The sequence below is a fragment of the Xiphophorus maculatus genome, chromosome 8 (genome assembly GCF_002775205.1).
Source record: "Xiphophorus maculatus strain JP 163 A chromosome 8, X_maculatus-5.0-male, whole genome shotgun sequence".
In the NCBI taxonomy this organism is placed as follows: Eukaryota; Metazoa; Chordata; class Actinopteri; order Cyprinodontiformes; family Poeciliidae; genus Xiphophorus; species Xiphophorus maculatus.
Genome location: NC_036450.1, coordinates 9,910,210 through 9,931,781, shown reverse-complemented (window position 1 = coordinate 9,931,781; position 21,572 = coordinate 9,910,210). Strand labels below are relative to the sequence as shown.

At 35.9% G+C, this 21,572-nt stretch overlaps 1 protein-coding gene across 1 annotated transcript in view; it reads right to left on the bottom strand.

The window, feature by feature from the left end:
• LOC102231908 (matrix metalloproteinase-17-like) overlaps positions 1–20,558 on the bottom strand; it is a 112,126-nt gene extending 91,568 nt beyond the window's left edge. Inside the window, exons 1-2 of the mRNA XM_023338875.1 lie at positions 20,456–20,558; positions 20,062–20,300 (exon numbers count right to left, since the gene is read on the bottom strand). Of these exons, the coding sequence (XP_023194643.1) occupies positions 20,062–20,211 (150 nt within the window). The 5' untranslated portion in view covers positions 20,212–20,300; positions 20,456–20,558. The remainder of the gene's footprint in view (positions 1–20,061; positions 20,301–20,455) is intronic.
• Between the last annotated feature and the right edge of the window lie 1,014 nt (positions 20,559–21,572).

The following is a 21,572-nucleotide window of genomic DNA, read 5'->3' as shown; positions in this document are numbered from 1 at the left end:
ACTCCTAAAAGAAACAATGGAGAATTTACAGCTCCGCTATGGAAGAAGACCAGCTAAAATTCAGTTCTATTGTTTACACTGTTAAAATCTGTAGGCATCTGTCAATTCAGATTGGTTATCACATTTCTCAATTTCCATTTGAGAGAGCATCAAATGCTCTAAGATCACATTTGCACTCGATTAACATCAAAGAGGGATCAATTTTACTTGTGTGTATATTAGCTGCTTAGCAATTCAATCTCTTAGTTATGAACTTCCATGAGTATACTGCTTTAAAAAAAACTGATATTCAAATTACTTGTTCTTTTGTGGAGGATATCTAATTAGTTTAATTGTTACTTGGGGAGAGACATCCTGAGAAATAACTCTTTTTATTTCTTTCCCATGGGCTGAGGAGAGAAAAAGACATAGCAAACATCTAATTAGCCGTTGAAAAATTGCTGAGCTAATACGCATCTCAAGATACAATCTGGAAAGTAGTCACTCTCCAAATTAATGTTGCTGTGTGCCGTGCCATGGGACAAAGAGAGTCGACTCTCTGTGGCAAGGACACATTTTTACGCCTTAATGCTTATTGTATCCGAGCCTTTATAGCAATTCTAATAAACACATTACTCACAGACGTTGGCCAAACTCTGAATGTCTTCCACTTGTGCAAATTGCTTCTGTGTCTCACTGTCTTCCTTTTTTAATTTTACTCAGACTTACAGATAAATTCCAGGCACGTTTTGAAAGCAAAAGGCACGGAGGGTTAATTATATAGCACCCTAAAACTTAAAATAAAGCAAATTCAGATAATTGTGTTGAAACGTGATAAGTGTGCTAAACAATAGCTGCTAGAGCAGCTTTCTATGCTAGAGTATAGAAAGAGACGAGTCTGGATGTTTTTAGGACCTTTTCAGGAGATCTAAAATCAGAGATGAATGATGGGGAATTTTAGGCTGACATGCAACCCTATCAGTCCTACAGAGTATCTGACAACAAACAAACATTTTCACTAAGGACCCAATTTCAACAGACAGTTCTGTTTTAGTGATTTGCGTCCGATTTTTCTATAGCTTTGATATAATTCCACTAATCATAGCCAATTCCAATTTCGCTAAAAATTAAAGATGCACGATAAATCATCAATAACATCAGTATTAGCTGATGTTAGCTATTTTCTTTTTTTTAAGAATTGGTCCTCTAAACACTTTCAAGTGCATTGTGTAGTGCAAAAATTAACAATTTGAACACAGAAAGGTAGTAACGACATCAATACCAATACATTTGTGATTTTTAATGATTAATTTTAACTGACCTAAAACAGGTTTAGTCTGTTTTGACTTCAAACAGTGAGAAGAAAATATGGATCAGTATTTTTATTCAGTGTATGTAAGCTTGTATGTAAGGTTTGTTAATACCAGGTGGAGGTCAGAGTAAAAGCTCTGACAGACATAGTCTGTCAGAACACATAATTATTATGCCAAGCACAAAGAATCATAAACACTAGAGACAGTCTGGCTCACTTGCAGCTGAGCCAGACAACACCCCCAACATCTAACATTGGGGGTGTAACTCAGACAGGTTCATGTGGTGAAAGTTCATAAGCTTTAAACAAAAACTTAAGATGAAATTATAACTAGATTAAGTCATAAGAATAATGTATAATGTAATACAATTTTCCACCACAACAGCAAGGACTTGTTTAATACTTTCTCAATAACTGGATGCTAATTCCTTTTGTCTTGAAAAACACTAGTATGCAATGGTCCACTCCTAAACGGAGACCAATACATTTGAAACTAGTAGAATGTGTTTGTGTTCTTACTGTATATCTGTATAGTCTCATTAAGGCAAAATATGTTAAATGTGAGATAATATAACTAGTAATTATACAACCAGTCTTTTCTGTGAGGTGCCAAGCTTAGAACCCATATTTAAAATGTTACATTTTATTCTCAGCTCTTATGATTGTTTTTTTATGTTTTTGCACAAAAAATTGCTAACTCACAGCCAAAACCCAATAGTGCCCATCACTTCTCAGAAAAAAATAAGTGATATAAAAAGCATTATACATTGCGCTGCAGAGAAGAAACAGATTTTTTTATATCCCCATGTAAAAAAACTTTTTTCCCCAATGCAGCCATTTTCAGACCGTGAAGTAAAGCAGAGTTCTGCCTTTGCTTTGGGTCGGCTGGGCCAGAGGCCTGTAATACCTTTCTTTTCTTTCAATGAAAAGAAAGGATAAACAAATAACAAAGCAGCACAATTTTCAATTCCAAGAATATATACTTGGAGCATATACTTCTATCTTATTCCCTATCACAAACCGATCATATGCCAACATAAGAGGTTACTGCTGTCATTAACTGGGTATTCCTTCTTCTTTTTGTTCCCTTTCTTATAGCAGAGGGCTGTTTCAGAAATCCGGGATGAGAAATAAAGCCAGGGTTGACATAATGTGATCAATTCATCCTGACAAACCAGGCTCAGGAGGTGTGACTATGTCAAGCCAGGCTTAAGTAATTCAGGTAATGTGCATCCACAGATTTCTTCAATAGACCATGAGATCGCATGGTAAACTGTGTGCACCATACTTCCCACGAAGCGAGCAGCATCTGATGGAGGATTATGATGAATTGAAGCACATCATACTAAAGGAAGGAAACACTGCAGCTGTAATAGTAAACAATAGCAGAACAACTGAATGTGAATGTACACTTTCTGTTACTATTAACTGAAAAACATAATACCGATACCATTGAAGAAGTTACCTGGCATTTGCTAAAATGAACAACTTTAAACAAAAATAAACTGTGTAAGTCTATAATGTAACGTGAATCGGACAGTGAATTAATGCATGTTGCTTTTTTTTTGTTATGCATCTCTTTGGTTAAACATAATTGTAAAAAGAGGAGCTGGAAACAAGTCAAAATTAAATATATGAACATTTTCCAGTATCTAGGAAGTATGTGGATAAAATGTTGATTGCAATGTACAAATAACATGTACTAATTACTTAGAAGGTGCCTGCTCATAAATTTGATTCTCATCTTATTTAAGCCATGAAATGAAGTTAGTTACCTGAACTTGTCTCTAATCACCATCTCTCCTTTTTAAAAGAAAGTTGTTTCTTCCTTTTTAATTGCCTTTCACTGATCTAGGATCAGTATTAGGAAGCAAATTAAGAATAGATGAGATGCAATCTACTAACTCTCTCAGCAAGACAGTTGTTTAAAAACTAGGATATATATGGAATATATCCTAGTCCATATATAAACTAGGATATATGGAATATATCCTAGTCCATATATAAACTAGGATATATGGAATATATCCTAGTTTAGATAACAGTGTGAATATGTATGTGAACAGAGAAATAATGTTTTCTAAAAATGTTTTTTGTAAACATCTGTAACTAATACATATGACCTATGAACTTAAGTTAAGAATAGAGGAAGGGTGAGGTGAAAGTAGACAAACGGTATCTGTCTTAAAGTTGTTTGGATCAGTCCAACTGAGCCGCCTGAAGGCATAAGTAAACAAAGGTGCCGTTAAGGAACCCCAATCCAGCAGGGGGCCATTAAAATCCCTTGAATTCTCACGCTGCATAAATCTCAGAACTTGTTTTGGTGTTGCTTGTTTGTAGTGAGATTTAACTAGATATATAACATCTGACAAGTGTAGTATGTGTAAAACTATAAATATGCAGTGGGTTCCTATCCGGATGTCGGTGACCATCCCAAATGTGCGGGCCAGCAAGGAATATTCAGGGATAAAACTCTCAATCAACAAATGCCAAACACACAGCAGACCATGAAGAAAGTGAGTCAAACCAAGATTGAAGGAAGAAAAACAAGACAACTTGGTTTGAAAAACACTGTGAGGAGACTGCTGTGGTATGCCAGAGACAAAAATAGTGTGAATGTAAACAGTGTATGTCAGCAAGGTCCCAACAGCTTGCCCACTTGAAAAGTCATGTTGAAGTAAGCACAAATACAGCAGATGCTATATTTATGTTAGACTATGTCACTACTTGTCATCTCAAATCATTTTATCATCACTGCTGATTAGAAAGGAATTTATTTCGGTATAAATCTAATTCCAGGAAGGATGAAATTAGCCAAATTCCTAGATTAGACATTTGCACATCTTAAAATCTGGCAAAGAATAAAATCAATTATGTATAAGATGTTTGGCAGTTTTTGTATGATTATTTTAACTTCAACTAGCAGTGAGTAAATCCCCTGAAGCAACCATGATTACATGGGCACTTTTGGCACAGACAAACAACTTTTATGTGGTGTATAACAAGAGGAGGGTGGTTCACCTCACCGAAAATAGAAAGGCCACATGGAGCTGATCTAGGGTTTTCCTAAAATGAACCAGTTACAGTAAGCATTGGAAAAAACGCAGAGAAGAAGCGGACAATGTTCATCCAAACAGTTTACATGGATCTATCACCTCTGCCAAAACCAATCAAGCCCAAAGTACTTGCAGCAGTTAGAAAGAAAAGACAGAATGAGGCTTAAAGTGCAGATTAACCATTTTAATTAAACCGTTTTCACCATTTAAATCAAAACCACATTGTTTATTGTGGTTACAGCAGTAATGATGGCTAATCAGTCTGCATCTGCCTATAATTACCTTGCTGTTACTTTATCCAGTGTCTGCATCTGCTTCATACTTTCTTGTTACAAAACTTGTTCATTCAGACCCTTACAGCCATCTAAACACAGCAAGCAAGAAAGAAATTTTAATAAATCTTCAGCCTCCAACTTGAGAACGGCTGCAACTGAGCTCCATGTCATCATGAACAACAATTTACTTGATTAATTCGCATGAAAACAACAGCCGGCTGCTGCAGCAAAAAAGGCAACTGTTTTCACAATTTTGTCTTCTTCTATTCTGACACAGAAAACACTGGGAAAATGGGATTCATCAATTGTGAACTTCTCTGTGCATTTTCCTCAGAAGTTGAACTTCTTGAAAAATCTACGGAGACCAACTGCCACATAGACGGGAGACATCATGAATCACAATGACAGTGTTGTGCTCAAAGTCTGATGGTCAAAACATCAGCAATGTCAATCATGTATAACATATTTATGCAATTTCTTTGATGCTCCATGACATAAAATATTCATGTGTTTGAAAAGTCCAATAGTTCTAAATGCAAAACACTAAAACAAGAGGCGCAAAAAAATGAGCACACTGCAGGATCCTTGACAGATGTAGTGTTTTTGTGTCGAAATATTAGCAGAATATCTACGCATTATATCATATGTAGCTCTGTACCTGATTTTTGCTAAATTGAAAACAAAAAGTGAATCTAAGAATGTGCTGTTTGTTAACACATTCAAAGACATGTTTTAGTTTTGATCTACTTAATGAACTGGATTGTTTGTCAGGGTCGTTTAAAAGAAAATTAACTGATTTTATTCACTGACCAAGTCCTTTTTGTTCCCTCAACCCCTCAGGCGACTGCAGCTGATAAAGAGTCATAAAGAGCCTGGAATTTTGTTAGACATTTATTCCAACTAAAAGGAAGTGTTCTAGTTTTGTCTCACAGCGTCGAAGCAATAGGGAAAATTACATCATAATATGAATTATTCTGCATAAAAGCAATATTAATATCAGATAAACGGTCTATGTAACCCTTTCCAGACTGACAGGTGTAAAGGACTCTGTTTCTCATCTGTTCTTCATTTTCTTCAGACTAGATGATGTGTTGTTCAATATAATTTTTTTAAACCTCAGGGTCAGATGAGTTTGGATAGCTTTTTCACCACTATTCAACAAAGTCAACATTTGACAACTTTTGCATTTACTCAGGATCATAAGTGACATTGTGGTGCGGCAAAAAAGCAAAAAACTGTAGAAATTTGTATCAGGATAAATACTTTTTCATGGCACTGTATGTTTGTGGTGCTTTAAATTGTATGCAGTAACAGATTTACAACTGTGAAGGCTGTACTGAGGAGTAAACTTATACATTGCCACTAGGGTTGGATGAGACATAGTGTTGGGATCACAAGAACAAGACACTTCTTTCTAATCCACAGAAGGTTCTTCATTTCTCTTGTGTCTCCAGGCTATTATGATAAGAGCTGAGTGTTTGAAAGACGGCTTTCTTCATACACTCTGTACTTGAAATGGCAGAAAAAATAACAATAATAAGTTATAGTACACCGAGAGGGTGTTTTCTTTATGCTACAAGGGCTGAAAGAAAAGCATATAGCATCTCCACAGATAAAGCAGCCATGTAAGTAACTTTACCCTTGAAGCTTGGCTTTCTTTTGAGTGAATGACAGGAGTAATTAAGAGGAGGTATGGATCTAATTAGTTCTCCATCAATACATTTACATTACTGTATTTAAATGGAAACATATGTGAGTGTTGCCCAAATATTATAGTATATCTGTCATCAACATTATCATCATGTGAAGTTTCCAGGTCACTTTTAGTAAATTGGACCATTTACTTTGATTATTATGAATTGTCTTAAATTGTGTTGTTTAATTTTTCCCCCATTTTCTTTAAAACTCATGTTACATTTCATTAATTGCCCAAAGCTGTTCTCCTGGTAAAGCTGTTATTTTCAGATTGATTATATTTCTAAATTTGGCAAGTGAAGTGCCTAAATAAAACACAATTAGTAATCTATGCCTGATTTTCAGCACTCTTCTTCATGTCCTGCACAAACTGCTTTTTCATCTAATGGAGATGTTTTAAAGCATCAACATCAACCTTTGTAGCATTTGGGTATGCAATTGTAAAGAGCCTGTGATTTTTTCCCCCCAAAGTTCCTAACATCTTAGGCTAGGGTTAAGGTTCACATTTTAATGAGACAGCAACCAGAAGCACATGAAGAAGAAAACACCAAAGGGGCTAAATAAAACTCTGAGAAAGTCCTGGAGTGACCCAGTTAGAGTCTGAACCTGAACTCTGAAGAGTATCTCTGAAATGATCTGAAAAGGGCTGTGCACTGATGCTCCCCATCCAATCTGGTTAAAGATGAATGTTTCTGTCAAAAAGATGAGAGAAACTTTCATAAGAAAGATGTGCTGAGTTTATAGGATCCTTCCTAAAATGTCTGGAAACAACCACTGCTGTAAAACGTGTTTCAACAAGGTACTGAAAGAAATGTTGAAATAGTAACTAAAATGCATATTTTGCAAGAAAACATTTTTGTTTTGAACATTTCAGCAACTTTGTTATTACAACTAATAATAAGTAGCTGTATAACTGAAAATAATTATGTTATTTAAATTAGACAGACCAAAATGTGATTACTTCCTTGAGTCTGAAAACTTACAATACATGTTTCCAATTATACAGCAACATAAAGAGATCACAGAGAATCATATCCACAGCAACAATTTATGAAGCTTTAACCGTCAACATGGGAGATTTTACTACTGCCCTGTGTTTGCGGTCACTTTGCTCCTTACTTGCAATAAATACATATTTCTGAAATTTACTGTAAGCTATTTCCCTCAGAATACTCTAAATGTTCACCTTGCAACTTGACATAGGAAATTTGTAACTGATACGTGGTTTTTGTACAAGCTGGTGAAACCAATTTAAGCAGATTCAGATTATTCTTTTAAAACTATAATTAAACACAATGGGTTTTTTCCACTGTTCCTGCAGACACTTATCAGCAATTGTTCATTCGGAGAAGAGCTAGTGGGTGAAATAGGATTTCACTCATAAAATAGCATCTTTCTTTAGCATCTTCTATACATCCGCTTCAATTTGTATTTCTATGTGATTGCACAAAATTAGAAAGAAGACAAAATTGATCAAATTAATTCATCTAACTCTACCATCCTAATATTAAAATTTTACTGGAGTTATTTAGGGGCATATAGCTTAAAATTCACTCTGTGCGCTACTGCACAAAATATAGCTCAGTTGTATGAATGACCTATGCAATGCGCAAACACGGATAAAAACTGATATACAAAATCTTCTCACAACATGCTGCCTTTAACAAGCAGATCTAAGTGATTCATGTGTCTATTTATTTAGTAAACATATCCATCTGTTGTTTACAACTACACCCCCCAAAAACATCCTGTTCTCAATGACAGCAAACAGCTTCTCATATCTCATACTGCCAAAACCCATATACAGTAATTTGTGGATACGTTTGTGAAATCCAGATGATTCGTTTAAGAAAATTATTCTATTGTTTCTCCAAGTCAGCTTGAGAAAAGCTGACGGTTAATTCAGGATGCAGGGACATGCTGCTGTATTTTAGCTGCGTTTTGATGCAATCATTGGCTGAAAGAAAATCACACCAATTGCAAAAGTCTTGCTGTGCCACACATAAATAAAACATCACCATGCAACAGAGTGGCAACCATGTGCTTTTGGAGCCCTTGAAATCCATTTTGAATTGATTTCTGGGGATATCATGAACTCCTCAATAACACTGACAGTCTTCTCAGGAACCTGCATGTCCTTTCGGAAACTTTACTGCTCAACACAGCCTATAGATGACAGATTAGATGTGCGCTGATTGAAGTAGTCTGCTCTTCCTTCCAGCAAAGCTGAGAATGTCTTCTGTGTGCGACATGCTGAACAATTGCTCCCTGTCAATCTTTATGGAGAAATATTGCGTCCTCGAGATCCAAATCACATCCCACGTGACTGTTCCTGAAATAATCTCCTTGTCCTGAATATGAGTCCCACGATACATTTCTACAGACGGGAGGTCAAACTGGTTGATGAAAATGGAACAGCTCAAAGTATCAAAAGGATCCAAGCTTTGGATGAAGATAAAAATAATGTATTTTCTTCTTTTTTATCCATCGTTAAACATATCTGCATCCACCTTGATGTTTCAAATTATGCAAATAGGACCTTTGAGCTGTGTGTGAATGCTTTTGTCCTAGAAGCACCACTGTTCTTAAGGCCTTAAGTATTTAAAAAGGGTACAAAATGGCATACTTTTTCCTCCTTGTCATCAGCAAAATAATCCAGATGAGATGGTGAAATTTAAAACAATTTTCTGGATCAACACAAAATTACAATATTTGTGTTGATCCAGTAGGTGGTGACAGTCTATGCAATTAATCAGATGACAAAATGCATAATCTACTTATTATTCAAATGTGAATGTTCCAAATGAGTAAGCAGAAATTGTAATTGGCTCTAGCTGGTAAAAATAAATAGATAAATAAATAAAATATAAAAAACAGGTGAAGTAGTAAAAAACCTAACGGGTTTGTCATTTGGAAAAAATCAGTCAGTCAAATTTGGTTCTGGAAAGTTGGATATAAAAAGTTCAGTATTGACCAGAAAAACCTCAAATGGTGCACATATCCAACTTAACTGGAAAATTTGATTTGCAACATTGTACAGGTGAATCTTGTCAGATGTTGAAAAAATGGTTAAAAAAAAAGTTTTGATTGTTGTGCTGGTTTGTAGCAAAGCTCAATACAAAAAGCAGTGTGAGCAGGCACGGCGTAGGATGTAATATTATTGATTTGCCAAAATGCCAGTTTGTCAGGTGTACACAGAAACTAACAATAAATGTGTTTTTTATAATTTCACTTTATGAAAATCTCACTGAAAATATTGTTTTCATGAGGATAAAAGGTGTGAACAACATACAAAAGATCTGATTGATAAAACATCTGCTCCTGGTTCTAACATGTTTCTTCTAAAAAACCTACAAACACATATACACCAATTACTTTAATTGAAATGGGGACATTTTCATTTTTCAGCTCAAATCAGCAAATAAAAAGTCAAACTGAAAAATGTGTGACTACATCATAAAATAACTATTTGACTACTTATGGGCACACACACAAAAAAAATGCATTTTCATTTCCAGATGGTCATCTAATCCCTAGTTGAACAAGTTTTTAAGTAGAATTACTTTTGTTGCATTTCATGAAGAGAGGATGTAACACAGTTAACCTTAAGAGATGCTGATCTTCAGACTATTTACATGGAGAAAACACAAAACGGCTCCATGAAGAAAGAAGCACTCATAATAAAGGATTCCCATCAATAACAATTTTCAGCCTTCTTTTTTTTCTATACTGACAAAATTGTTGAACTTTAAATACATTTAAATACAGATAAATTATTTATTCTACAGTCTTTCGCAATTTCTATAGAGTATAGCTGCCTTTTTCTTAAGATTACTTTGAGAACTACTTATTTTAATGGTTGAGTTAAATCAAGGTTTATAGCTGACATATTAAAGAAGACAGATTATTTAAGCATGGACCAAGTCACAAAATTACATTTCGTGAGAAGTAATGAACCAGAAACAAAAAATACGGCCAATAACCATATGATGTATTACTGAATGGTTTTTATTCATTTTAAAACTATTGTAAGTAATAAAACTGTCCTCAGGGAATACACTAGGAAAGTCAGACCTCAATGGTCGGGATTCTCCATGTTTCCGTTCTTCCCTTGATTCAACACACCTGAATAAAATGATGTTTCAATAGCAGGCCTCTGCAGGACTTTATGACATACCATTTAAATCAGCTGTGTTGAAGCAGAGACACACTACAAACTTGGAGGACTTTTCCCCCTGAAGATCACCGCTGGGCACTTGCCACTTAGATAATACCTTCTTTCCTTGACTAGTTATTCCAGAGCACAAATCGGTGTCTAGTCTTTGCTTTCAGCTTTTTCTATCCCCGAACTCCTGGGTGCTATCAGAGGAATCATGATTTGACAGTAAGCAGCATGGTGGAAAGTGTGCAATGTGCAAATGCAAGAGCAAAATAAAAGAATGGAAACACAGAATGAATGAGAAAACTTAAAAACTTTTAGAAATATGAGATGCTGATGAAAGTGGAATATCTGTTGGTTGCCAGCTCAAACATTCAGATTTTTACTGTTCTGAATGGAAATCATATTAATAATAAAAATATTGGCATCCCTGTTTCTCCCCTTAGCTAAAACCTCACGGGTTTCTGCTTCTTCGATGGTTGAATATTGATGCATGAAGGAAATGAATCTGATCTACTTGAAGCTACAACTTTATTTTTGGAGAAAAAGACAATTTAAAATATCAATCCAAGAAGCTCCTCTGTTCTACTAATAATTAAACTAATTTGCAAAGAGAATTATGGGTTTTCATTGACCCTGTTTTTTTTTAAAAAACATTGAAACATTCATATAAAAATAAAAAAGTAGTTTAGATTGGGGGAAAAAAAGTCACCGCAAAATAATTAATTGATTTTAATTATTTAAAGCTCCTTCAGTCTTTTTTTTTTTTTTGCATAATAATCTTCAATGGGATATCAAATATTAGGACATAAGATGTCAGGACGGGCGTTGAGTGCCTCAGGAGAGCAGAAGGAAAATCCTGTGGCTACAGATTCTTAACGTTAATCGTTTTATGAATAATAAAATTTATCAGCAGAACAAAAGTGAGAAATGGATTTAGCAAGACCTGGTGGTGCTTACTGACAAAGACTTTTCACTATTCACAAGGCTGACTTCTTATATTTCCTTCTTTTTTTTTTTACTTCAAGCACCAAATAATCAGTGCTTGACAAGGTGGAAAATGGGCCTTCTTTTGGTATTCATTGGTGAGGTTACTAACATTCCCTGAGACCCATGTGAGCAAGAAGAAACATACTGTCCACAGAAACCTAAATTATTCCTGTGTGGGAGAGATGGGTGAGGGTGTAAGTACACCAGCATGTTCTAGAAAAGCACAGGCTTTTTAAAAATGCCATTAATGTGGTTAAATGGAAAATTATGCAGTTTGGAAATCTGGACTTCACTTGTCTAGGAAGAACAATTTGAAACACAGAAAAAGTGGTTGCTATGCTTGAAAAAATGCACCCTTTTAATAGGATTTTGTGTCCTTTGGGACATACATAGATTTTAAAAATCTTTAACATTTTTCCAAATGGCAGGGGGGAGTCAATGGTGTGTCAATTCAAAACAGTGAACATTTATGGACATTTTTATACAGCATTGAAAAAATATGTATTTGAGATGCAGCCAAAAATCTCAAAACTCCCCTTAGTCTTCTTGTATTCAACCTACATGCACAATTGGGAGGTATGTGTGTTTCTCACCGTGGGACCTGAGCATGGCTTGTATTTTTAATTGTAGCTGCTTGGTGAGATCTATTTAGAATCCTCTTCTCTTGGAGCAAAGAGTGCAATAAATTTCCTGGAGGACTGCCAGCTTATTGTGGACATGATTAAATTGTAGTGTTGGGATAAAGCCAGCATCACCAGTAATATTTTAAATTGTCTGATCACCAAGGCATGCAGGTGCATTAGGTCCAAAGGTATATTTAAACTGCCACTGCTACTTTCCATGTGGCAGCCAGGACAAATGAAACCAACAGAGTTTCACCACAGAAGTTTTTTGCGCAATGAAGACAATCTGGAAGGCTACTTTCATGTTTCCTGGTCCATGAATGGGAAGCGAAAGTATTGACCAAGACTTTACAAAGACCTCATGGTGCGGTCTTGGTTAAGATTGAAGGAGTCCTGCGAATTATTCAAATAGTTTTTGCATAAACTAGTTTATTTTTCGCTAAGACATTTACACTAAGATCTTCTTGTTTGGTATTTCAAGTTACTGCCATCAGATAAATTTCCATAAACCCTTAGGTAGCAATAACATTGAATGTAAACATGAGTGTCACTGCCCAGGGATGCCTGAGGGAATTAATCCTGCACTATCTAGCTCTATTGAGTTCACTACCACCCAGTTCCTCATTCTTAAGCACACAGACTGAACCACACCTCAACATGATGGGAAACAGACACAGAAAGTACTTCTCAGTAGCCTCAAGAGTCCTTGAGGCAACTCCAAGTATGCTGACAGGATCTAAGGTCGCCCTACCCTTCAGAGCTTGCAAAGTGTTTCGCTAAAATTAATTTATTACCTAAAAAAAGTGTACAGGGAGCACTGAAGAAGCATCAGAATCTACCAGGTCTCTAATGATGCCAGCTTAAATGCCCCTTTTAGGAAGCAAAGCAAGTCACAACCATCAGTTAATGAATTTGATTTTTTTATAGGTTTTGTGTTAATTGTATGTATGCAATGTTATTATTAAATCATAAAAAAATAACTTCTCAGCCAAATAAGCTGGCAAACACCCACCAACAACAATCACATTGTCAAATCTTTAGTTTTTCATACCGTCTCACCTGTTTCTAATCATTACTCAGATGTAATTCTATCAATTTGACTCTCCATGCATCTGAAAATACGGTGATTAAAGAAATTTATCAGCTGCTAATCTGGTCAGCTCATGCTCTCTTCTTGGAGGGAAAGCTCTTTGTGGTGAGCGGATAGTTCCACTGAGATGCTGTCAGCTACATTTCAGGAGAGATAATATTCCTCCAGAGAAACATAATATGATGAGCACAAAACACAGCGGACATTCAATTTCAGCTGATGTAATTCCCTTAAGCGCTTAAATCGCAAATAACTAATAGATAAAGCTAGATTGTTGCACAGCTGTAAAATGAACACTCCTGAGATGTCCTGAAGTAAGTGTGTGAGCTCCAAAAAACTTAATGCATGGTTGCAAAATAGACAAAACCAATATATACTAAAGCATCATATGAGCAGAATGCAGAGCTTAATGGGACTGGATGTTGCAACGATAGCCACCAGGTGAATTATATGCAGTTTAGTGGTTGTTTCCACATTCAGAGTGGCCATCCATCACTCAGGCATGCATGCACACATCCACACAAAGATATATCCAGTGTAAACAGAAAATGATGTGTTCGATCTGAAAATCTCTGCACTTTACAGACCTTTCAGTGAAGAAGATTCAAGTCTGACACCACAGTGATGGCAATTCTCACTGGTCAACAAATAATAAAGTAAGCTATATTCCTATTTCCTTCCTGTCTTTCACAAGGAACAAAAAAGTTTAATTAGATGACATATGGTAAATTGTCTGTACTTGTGTAGCACTTTATCTAGTCCAGAAGACCCAAAAGCACTTTATCCTACATTCAGCCGTTCACAAACATATATCTTTACTTTTACATACCAGCTCGCCTTCTAATCATTCCTCTGGAGTAATCCATCAGTTACAGGATGAACTCCTACCTCCTGAGCCAAAATCGCCTCGGTGTAGAATTACTTTGATAAATGTGACGTATGGCTGTAATGACCAGTCAATGTAATCAGTCACATCAAGTACCAAGAAAATATATTTTACTGTTGAAAAATCGCAGAAATTTTGTTTTATAACTGAAATGTGCTACAAAGTATTGCATAGCCTTGTATTTTTTCCCATGGATAGTTTCTTTAGATGTTGAAATGCTTGAAAGTAGAACAAAGCTTAAAAGGGTCTCAGATGTCATGCTGTGGAGAGGTGAATTTTTTTTCACTGTGTTTGACACCATTGGAAAGATTAGAATCCACACTTTCAGAATCTGAAAATATCTCAAAATACCCCCGGGGAGATTTGTTCCTGGTTTTGTTGTGGATATCATATACTGAATCTTAGGAAATCGACTTATCTTTGTTCAACTTAGCTCAAATTTTTAAATATTGGTCAAACCTGAAATGCGTTGTTCTACACAAATTAGTCTAAAATATCAATTTATCACTTAGTGATTGGAATCTGGCATTTTGTTTTACTGAATAGGAATTATTTAGCAGATCATATACTGAAAATATCAAAATTTCTTCCGATTTTATTAGATGCATCACAACAAAGTCCCTGAATTTTCAGTCTATGAATATTTTAACTAACAGCATGTATCTGATGCACTTTTTGAAATGAATAAAAATCATATCAAGTTTGACTCATCGCTTTTCCTCAAAAATGGATCAAAGTCTGCAATGCCTTCATTTTCAGTCAGATTCAAGTCAAATCAAGAATATACTTTCATGTTGTATAGCCCTTAAATCAAATAACTTTCAAAACCTTTCATTCTATGTGAGACAACATAAAGGGCTTGTTTAGTAATCTATTTTAGCAGGCTTCTTGCAGCTGCTGTGCTAAAGCTGATCCAAGGTGGCCTGAAAGCCAACTAAATTAATTCCTTTACAAATAAAATAAAGGATTCACTAATCACACTCTAGGATTAAAAAAAATCTATATTTAGTGATATTTAGAATAAACCTGTTCAGATTGATTTTACTTTGCATTTCACATTAGAGCTGATTGAAGAAGGGGAAAACGTATTTGTATAAATTTTCTTATTTATTGAAATACTGTTAGAACTGATATGAAGCGTAGGGGCTTCAAGGTGAAATTAAAACAGACATACCAACTAACTGGAAAAGTATTGACAAATTAGTAGGCAATCAAAATAATCACCATTTGAAACCATAATAGAAGTTATTAAAATAATAATTCTTATACATTGATTGTTTTTTTAAAAAGGTATGTAGTTTTTCCAAGTGTCCATAAACAGTCAAAATGACAAATTTTTACTTCATTTCATTTGTTTTTATTGCTGAAGGAGACTATTTTACACTAATTCTTTAAAACAAGCTTTACAATTAAGAAAACAAGAATAAAGTTTGTGCCATCAGCACCTATTTGCGCCTGTCAGCCATGAACATAAAATCATTTATCATGGTGAAAAGGTCACAGCAATGAAGTTTACTGTGCAGCCTGCTGACCTCCGCAGTGAGAGGGACCCTAAAAAGACAGCACAGTTTCTTACATCTACAAAGGAACTCCATTTTGTGGCTTCTATTAACAGAAGATACTGCATCCCAAATATTTTCTAGCACCCAAAGGATAGAAATATGAGATGTCTCCTGGACTTGCAAGCAAGCCAACAAGGTTATATGTAAGAAATGGCCAAGCTTGGTTCAAAACAACAAAACTGAAGGCCACTTTCATGTCTTTGTTGTTTCTGGGCTCAAGAGTTTCCTGTATTTTGCTTTCTAGGGTGAACCACAGAAGAACACAGCTACTTTTTAAGCTGCTTCCATTTATTTATTTATTTTTTCTCAAATGTATGGCACAGTGAAAAATCCAGCCTGGCTGCGTTTCATGGGAATACATGTTTTCTTCCAGCAAGACAATCTCTATCTCATCAGAACCAGCAGTCCAAGCAGCACCCTCACCAATTCATTCCATCAGAGATGGGTGTGTTGCATTTAGCCAGCAAAATGGTTGACTCCATCCACTCAAAACAAGCAGTTTCAAAAGCTGGTCTTTGTTTGTAGATAAAGTGTACCTGATCTACTTTTTTCATCAGAAGTCACCTGGAGCTGTCCAAAGCAGATAAGCCGACATCAAGTTATCATAGATGTGGTATAAAAAACATTTGGTCTGTGGCACTCTGATGAGCTTGGAAAAACTATAAAGTAACATTTAAATTCCTTTATGTATTACAAAAATAAACAAATTTTACATCAGATTTTCTAATACTGCAAGCTTATGCTACCACAATAAATAAATTATATTTTTAAGGCTTTTCAAACCACTTATTTGCTTAGAAAAGTGCTGTAAGCAACAAATATACCGATGCAAACTGTTGTCTATAAAGTTGAAACAATTTTGCAGCACATTTCTCTTTTTATTTTGGCACCAATTGTGGTACAATGCACCTCAAGTCACAATGTTACAATCATTTTATAAAAATAGGCTAAAAGACCATCTATATTTTATTCAAATATATACAGCGGCTCTTTGTTGAAAAGAGCATATACCCGGCTGACAGCTGGAAAGGGGAAAAATAATAATAATAAATTATTTAACTGTAAAAAATTATCAAAGTATAAAACTTTTTAAAATGGCACACACAAGACTGATGGTTGATGCAAACCTTATGAAAATATCAAATGTTCCATCTTTATGTGACAGAAAGCAATAAAAACATGTTTTTGCTTTTTGTTCCTCAAGAGGAAAGTAGGGAAATTGAAGAAAGGTGTCATTCCTGTTCCATAAAATGCACACCTGAAGCTTATATTCCGCAAGTCTGTAGAACAAATGCGAACATAACAACTACCTTATGTTTTTTTGCATTTACAGGGGAATAACGTTCAGCAAAGCACAGATTCCACATCAAGACTGAAGTCTTTCAGACATGAAGCTGCAGTGAAGTTGAGTGTTTTGCACAGTTTGGTCAACAAATGCATCCAGAGTTTCTACTTTCTCTGCTATGGTAACAGCTTTTCATCTGCAGCCACCGCTGTGTGTGTCTATCATTGTTTATCCAACTCTCAATAGAACTTTGTCCTAGACTTACCATTACTAACTGCTAGTACTTGATGCTCTTAAGTCAACAGCAATTAAAGAACAAAGACGGCTGCGTCAAGTATTATTCTTTGGCTGTTTTCATGCAAGCTGTGTAGAAATGACATTTCCAAGATGTTTTTCAGAGGAGCTGCGTGAGAGAGCGCAGACATTTGCATCAGATGGATCAGACTTTGAAGTTCCTGGAAAGCTCTCAAGTCCAAAGCTTGAAAATTGTCTGAATGTGTTCATATAACAGATAATTGTCAAGAGCATTCACACAGGCAAGTATGTGTATTTGTGTGCTCACAATACTTCCTGTCTAAAATGTTTATCACTTGTTCTTGAAGTTTCTCCCACTCTCTTGCTTTTATCCAGCATACAAACACATAAACTGCTAATTTTACTACAAAAACATGAATATAGATGAGGCAATGGTCTCTTTTGCTGTTTTCTTGTCCTGCTGCCTTTACCCTCCTCTACAACTGTATAGTTATTTACACAATTTTCTGGTGTCTGAGAAAACAGATACATTTTAATACAACAAAAACAATAAAGGATCTCTTAAGTATAATTTCACACACTCCATTGAGTAGTACGCAAAAGTATTCATTGTCCTAATTTATGTTTTCGCAATTTGTCCCATTATAACCACCAACTTTATGTCTTTCACTGGAAAAGCAAAACTACTATTGATGATGATTTCTACCACCAGAGTTGTTGATATCTGTACCTCCAGCAAGTCACTGGGTTTTTCTCTTTTTTTCCTGCTTTAGGTGGCATTCTATGTTTTGCTAAGTTTGCAAATGTGCCAAACCCTAAAGGGGCAATCTCTAGATTGCAAGTACTATGTTTCTGCTAATATTAGATGCATCCCTACTTGAATATATCTGAATATAAGGGCTGAATTTTGTCTTTAGTGAATCATCAAGTTATGCAGAGTTAATTGTGTTGGAACAGTAATGTATTTAAGCTCTGCGGGACAGTAGCAGTTGAGGACAGCAGTTGGAAGAGCCCTGCTCTCTCAATTCTCTGAACATAGATTGGTGAATTGTTCAAAGTTTGGGATACAGTTATATTATATATATATTTTCATGTTTTTATTGGGAAGTACTTTGAACTACCTTTGGAAACGTGCTACACAAATAAACTTGACTCAAAATTGGCTAGCACACTTATAAAACCTTCACAAAAAACAGATGTATTTGCAAAATAGCTACAAGTGGTAACACCAGAGTTTATTTGGGGGTATTAGATCAAAGGGGGGACATTTTAAGGAGTTTATTTGCTTGAAAAAATGCTAAAACCCTTTGATGGTCACATGGTAGGGTTAATGTGACCCTCATACTTGTGGCTCATCTGTGAGATACAAGTATGAGGCTCACATATGTGAGTGAGCCTCATACATACATAAATATGTGGCTCATACTTTTATGAGTTATTTTTAAGTTGTTTTTAAAAAGTTCCAATGAATATTTGTTTCTCAGTAGCTAAAGTGCTTGTGTGACTCAAAGTTCAGATGCAGAACCACAAAGTCATTTTGGGGCCAGAGAGTAAAACAAAGCATAGAGGTAAAAGTGAAAGGGAGGGAAAACTGTTCAGTTTATGAATCATCCTGAATCAAGGCTTTAGTAGTTTGCGTCAAAAGCTATGCAGCTTGCACTTGGTGAAAATATTATCAGATGTGGCCAGACTAACCTTTTCGAAAGCCAGGAAACAATTTGTTTGGAGATAAAGTGCATCAGATAATGTCTCAGTGTCTGCTTTCTCTTCATCAAGAACAGCAGAGCCTCTTGGTATTCCACACCATCATAATGTGTTGGTAATAGGCTGGCTGGATGTACAGTTTGTGCTCATTACTAGTATTCCTATTACATAACTTCCTCACATGTCCTTCTAAGTAGTTGGGTTCAAATCATTGTGTGATAAAAGTGATGACTTGGAAAAAGATATAATATATAAGATGTGTAGGATCAGACAGAGTAAGCTTCAAGGAAATATCAAGTAAAAAATGTCTTCATAGAAATAAGCATAGTTGATAGAGGGAAAAGTTTAAGTCAGACATTAAAGTGGAGAAAATGCATCTAGTTGGAGGGAAATGTTGAAGATAATCTAGTTTTATGAGGCATATACTGACTCATTTTCAAAGAAAGTCTTACTCAGATTCATTTCAGATCTGATGCATTATCTATCAAATCGTTACATAGGAAGGATAACACACACAAATGAGTCTACATCTACATTGTATACCATACATGTGATAAATTATGATAGACCGGTCCAATACTGATTTTACAGACCGATTAGAACCTTTAAAATCAATAAAGAGTTCTAGTGCAATCTATATTTAACAGAAAAACAGACACACTTTCAAGATGAAGTCACAACTCAAACAGCTGCCTGTTTCTCTAATCAATAGTGCTCTCTTTATTTATGTGAATTTTCAGTTCTCTCACAGACTGCTGTACAGTCCACTGGACCATTTTAATTATTTTTTTTTCTATCTGTAGAAGGAAATGAAACGTGGGAGTCCCTGAGGCAAATGCATGTATTTATCAAAGACAACTTGATGCCTATTTTCATGACTTGATTGTTCCTTGGAGTATAAGGGTCTTATTTCTAATCATGCCGTCTGCATGCTACACCGTCTCTCTGCTTTGTGAACTAGACTGCAGAGCGGTGTTAAAATTCAGAGCAAGTATTTGGAGAAGACGGCACTTGCTTTTTAGTGGACGTTCAAGAGGACCCCCTTCCCCCCAGCCCTCAAAAAATAAGAAAGAGGATCAAACCAGCCGGGTTGACGTGAGAATGATTAATGTAAAAACTGTGAATGAGGGGAAACTTCTAAGTCCGCCGTTTTCTGATTAGTAAGCAGAGGAAATAAGACAAAAACTTACCACCCCCATGTCCAGCTGCTCGGTCGTCAGCGAAGGAGCCGCTCCGGTCAGAGGCAGAAAACACCAAACCGGCACCAGCGGCAGCAGGAGCAGCAGCAGCATCTCATGGGAGATATTCCTCATCCACTTGCGGAGAACCAGAGAATTCATGATGCCCTAAGACAGGTTGATCCTGCTGGGCTCAAATGTCCACCCCGACGGCTGCATCCATCCGCGGGATAAATCACAAGCCAAAGACACTGTACAAAAAAAAAAAAAAACTATGGGAGTATAAGTCTACCTCGCTGTTGAGCGCAAACACATAAAACACATGAAACACGCTGCCAGTAAAACAGTTTAGGCAAACAGAACACTTTGTTACCAGAAAATAAAGCAGAAAACTTGCGATAAACACCTAAATATTTTCTGTGAGAGACAATATAACTGTCTCGTGCCAGGTCCGTCAGAGCAGAGATCCCTGTGGCAACACGCGCGAGCTCTGCGCTCCGCTGTAGAGTCTCGAGCACAAAGTGAGAAAAAAAATGCAAGCAGCCACCGCCAGCTGCGCGAGGTTATGTCGCGCGCAAGTAGGACCCCCAAGCCAGGCGCAGTTACCCAATCAAATTCCGGAAGAAAATCCCAAAGTAAAAATATTGATGTAAGAAAAACCTATAGACTAAATAACAATTATGTATTGTGGAAATGTCACAGACATAGCAAAAATAATTTATTGTCGATTATATCAATAAATGGAAAGAAAATGTAGTAGGTACATTGTGAGGAGCATTTCTGTATGCAATGTTATAAACTTGATGATGATGGAAAAAGAAACAGTGCAAGTCTTTCCATGAATAGTGGCTTGGGTAAACCCTTCTTTCTGCCACCACGTGCTCCCTCAAACAGGCACTTACTTCCCTGACAGGGCCCATTCTACTTATCAGAAATGATAAGAACTAAAACTACAGATAACAGTTGATTCAGATAGATAGACAGACAGAGGCGTCTTTTAACACTGTACTCAATCCAAATTTGGTTGCTCTATATATTGTATTTTTCATACTGGTCTCAATCAAATGAGGCACATCTAAAAAAACTTTCACTGCTCATATCCAGGGTCCATTTTGGGGCATTATCTTATGCTGTCATGCAAGGTTGAGTGTTCTAAATTGATGCACTTTGGAGAAGAAAGCGCACCAATTTCTGTTTTTCTTTGACAAACATTGACATATACTGTATGTGTATGTCTGTCAATGCATATACATATACATAATAAATAAATTGTCATTATAGATATAATTTTTTTAGTTAAAAAAGTTATTTTTGAGGAATATCCATATGGTCAAAAGAGTCTGGAGGCTCTGGCCCACTGGGAGGCGCTACTAAATCTAACTTTTTAAGTGGCCTCAAAGAGAATAGAGATTTTATGAATCTCAAATTAGGTTTCAAATATTCTATGTTCATCTGAGGTTCCACCACTTGGAATATAGAAAATGTTGATACAGAAATGATCAAATATTGTTGAGACACAAAAA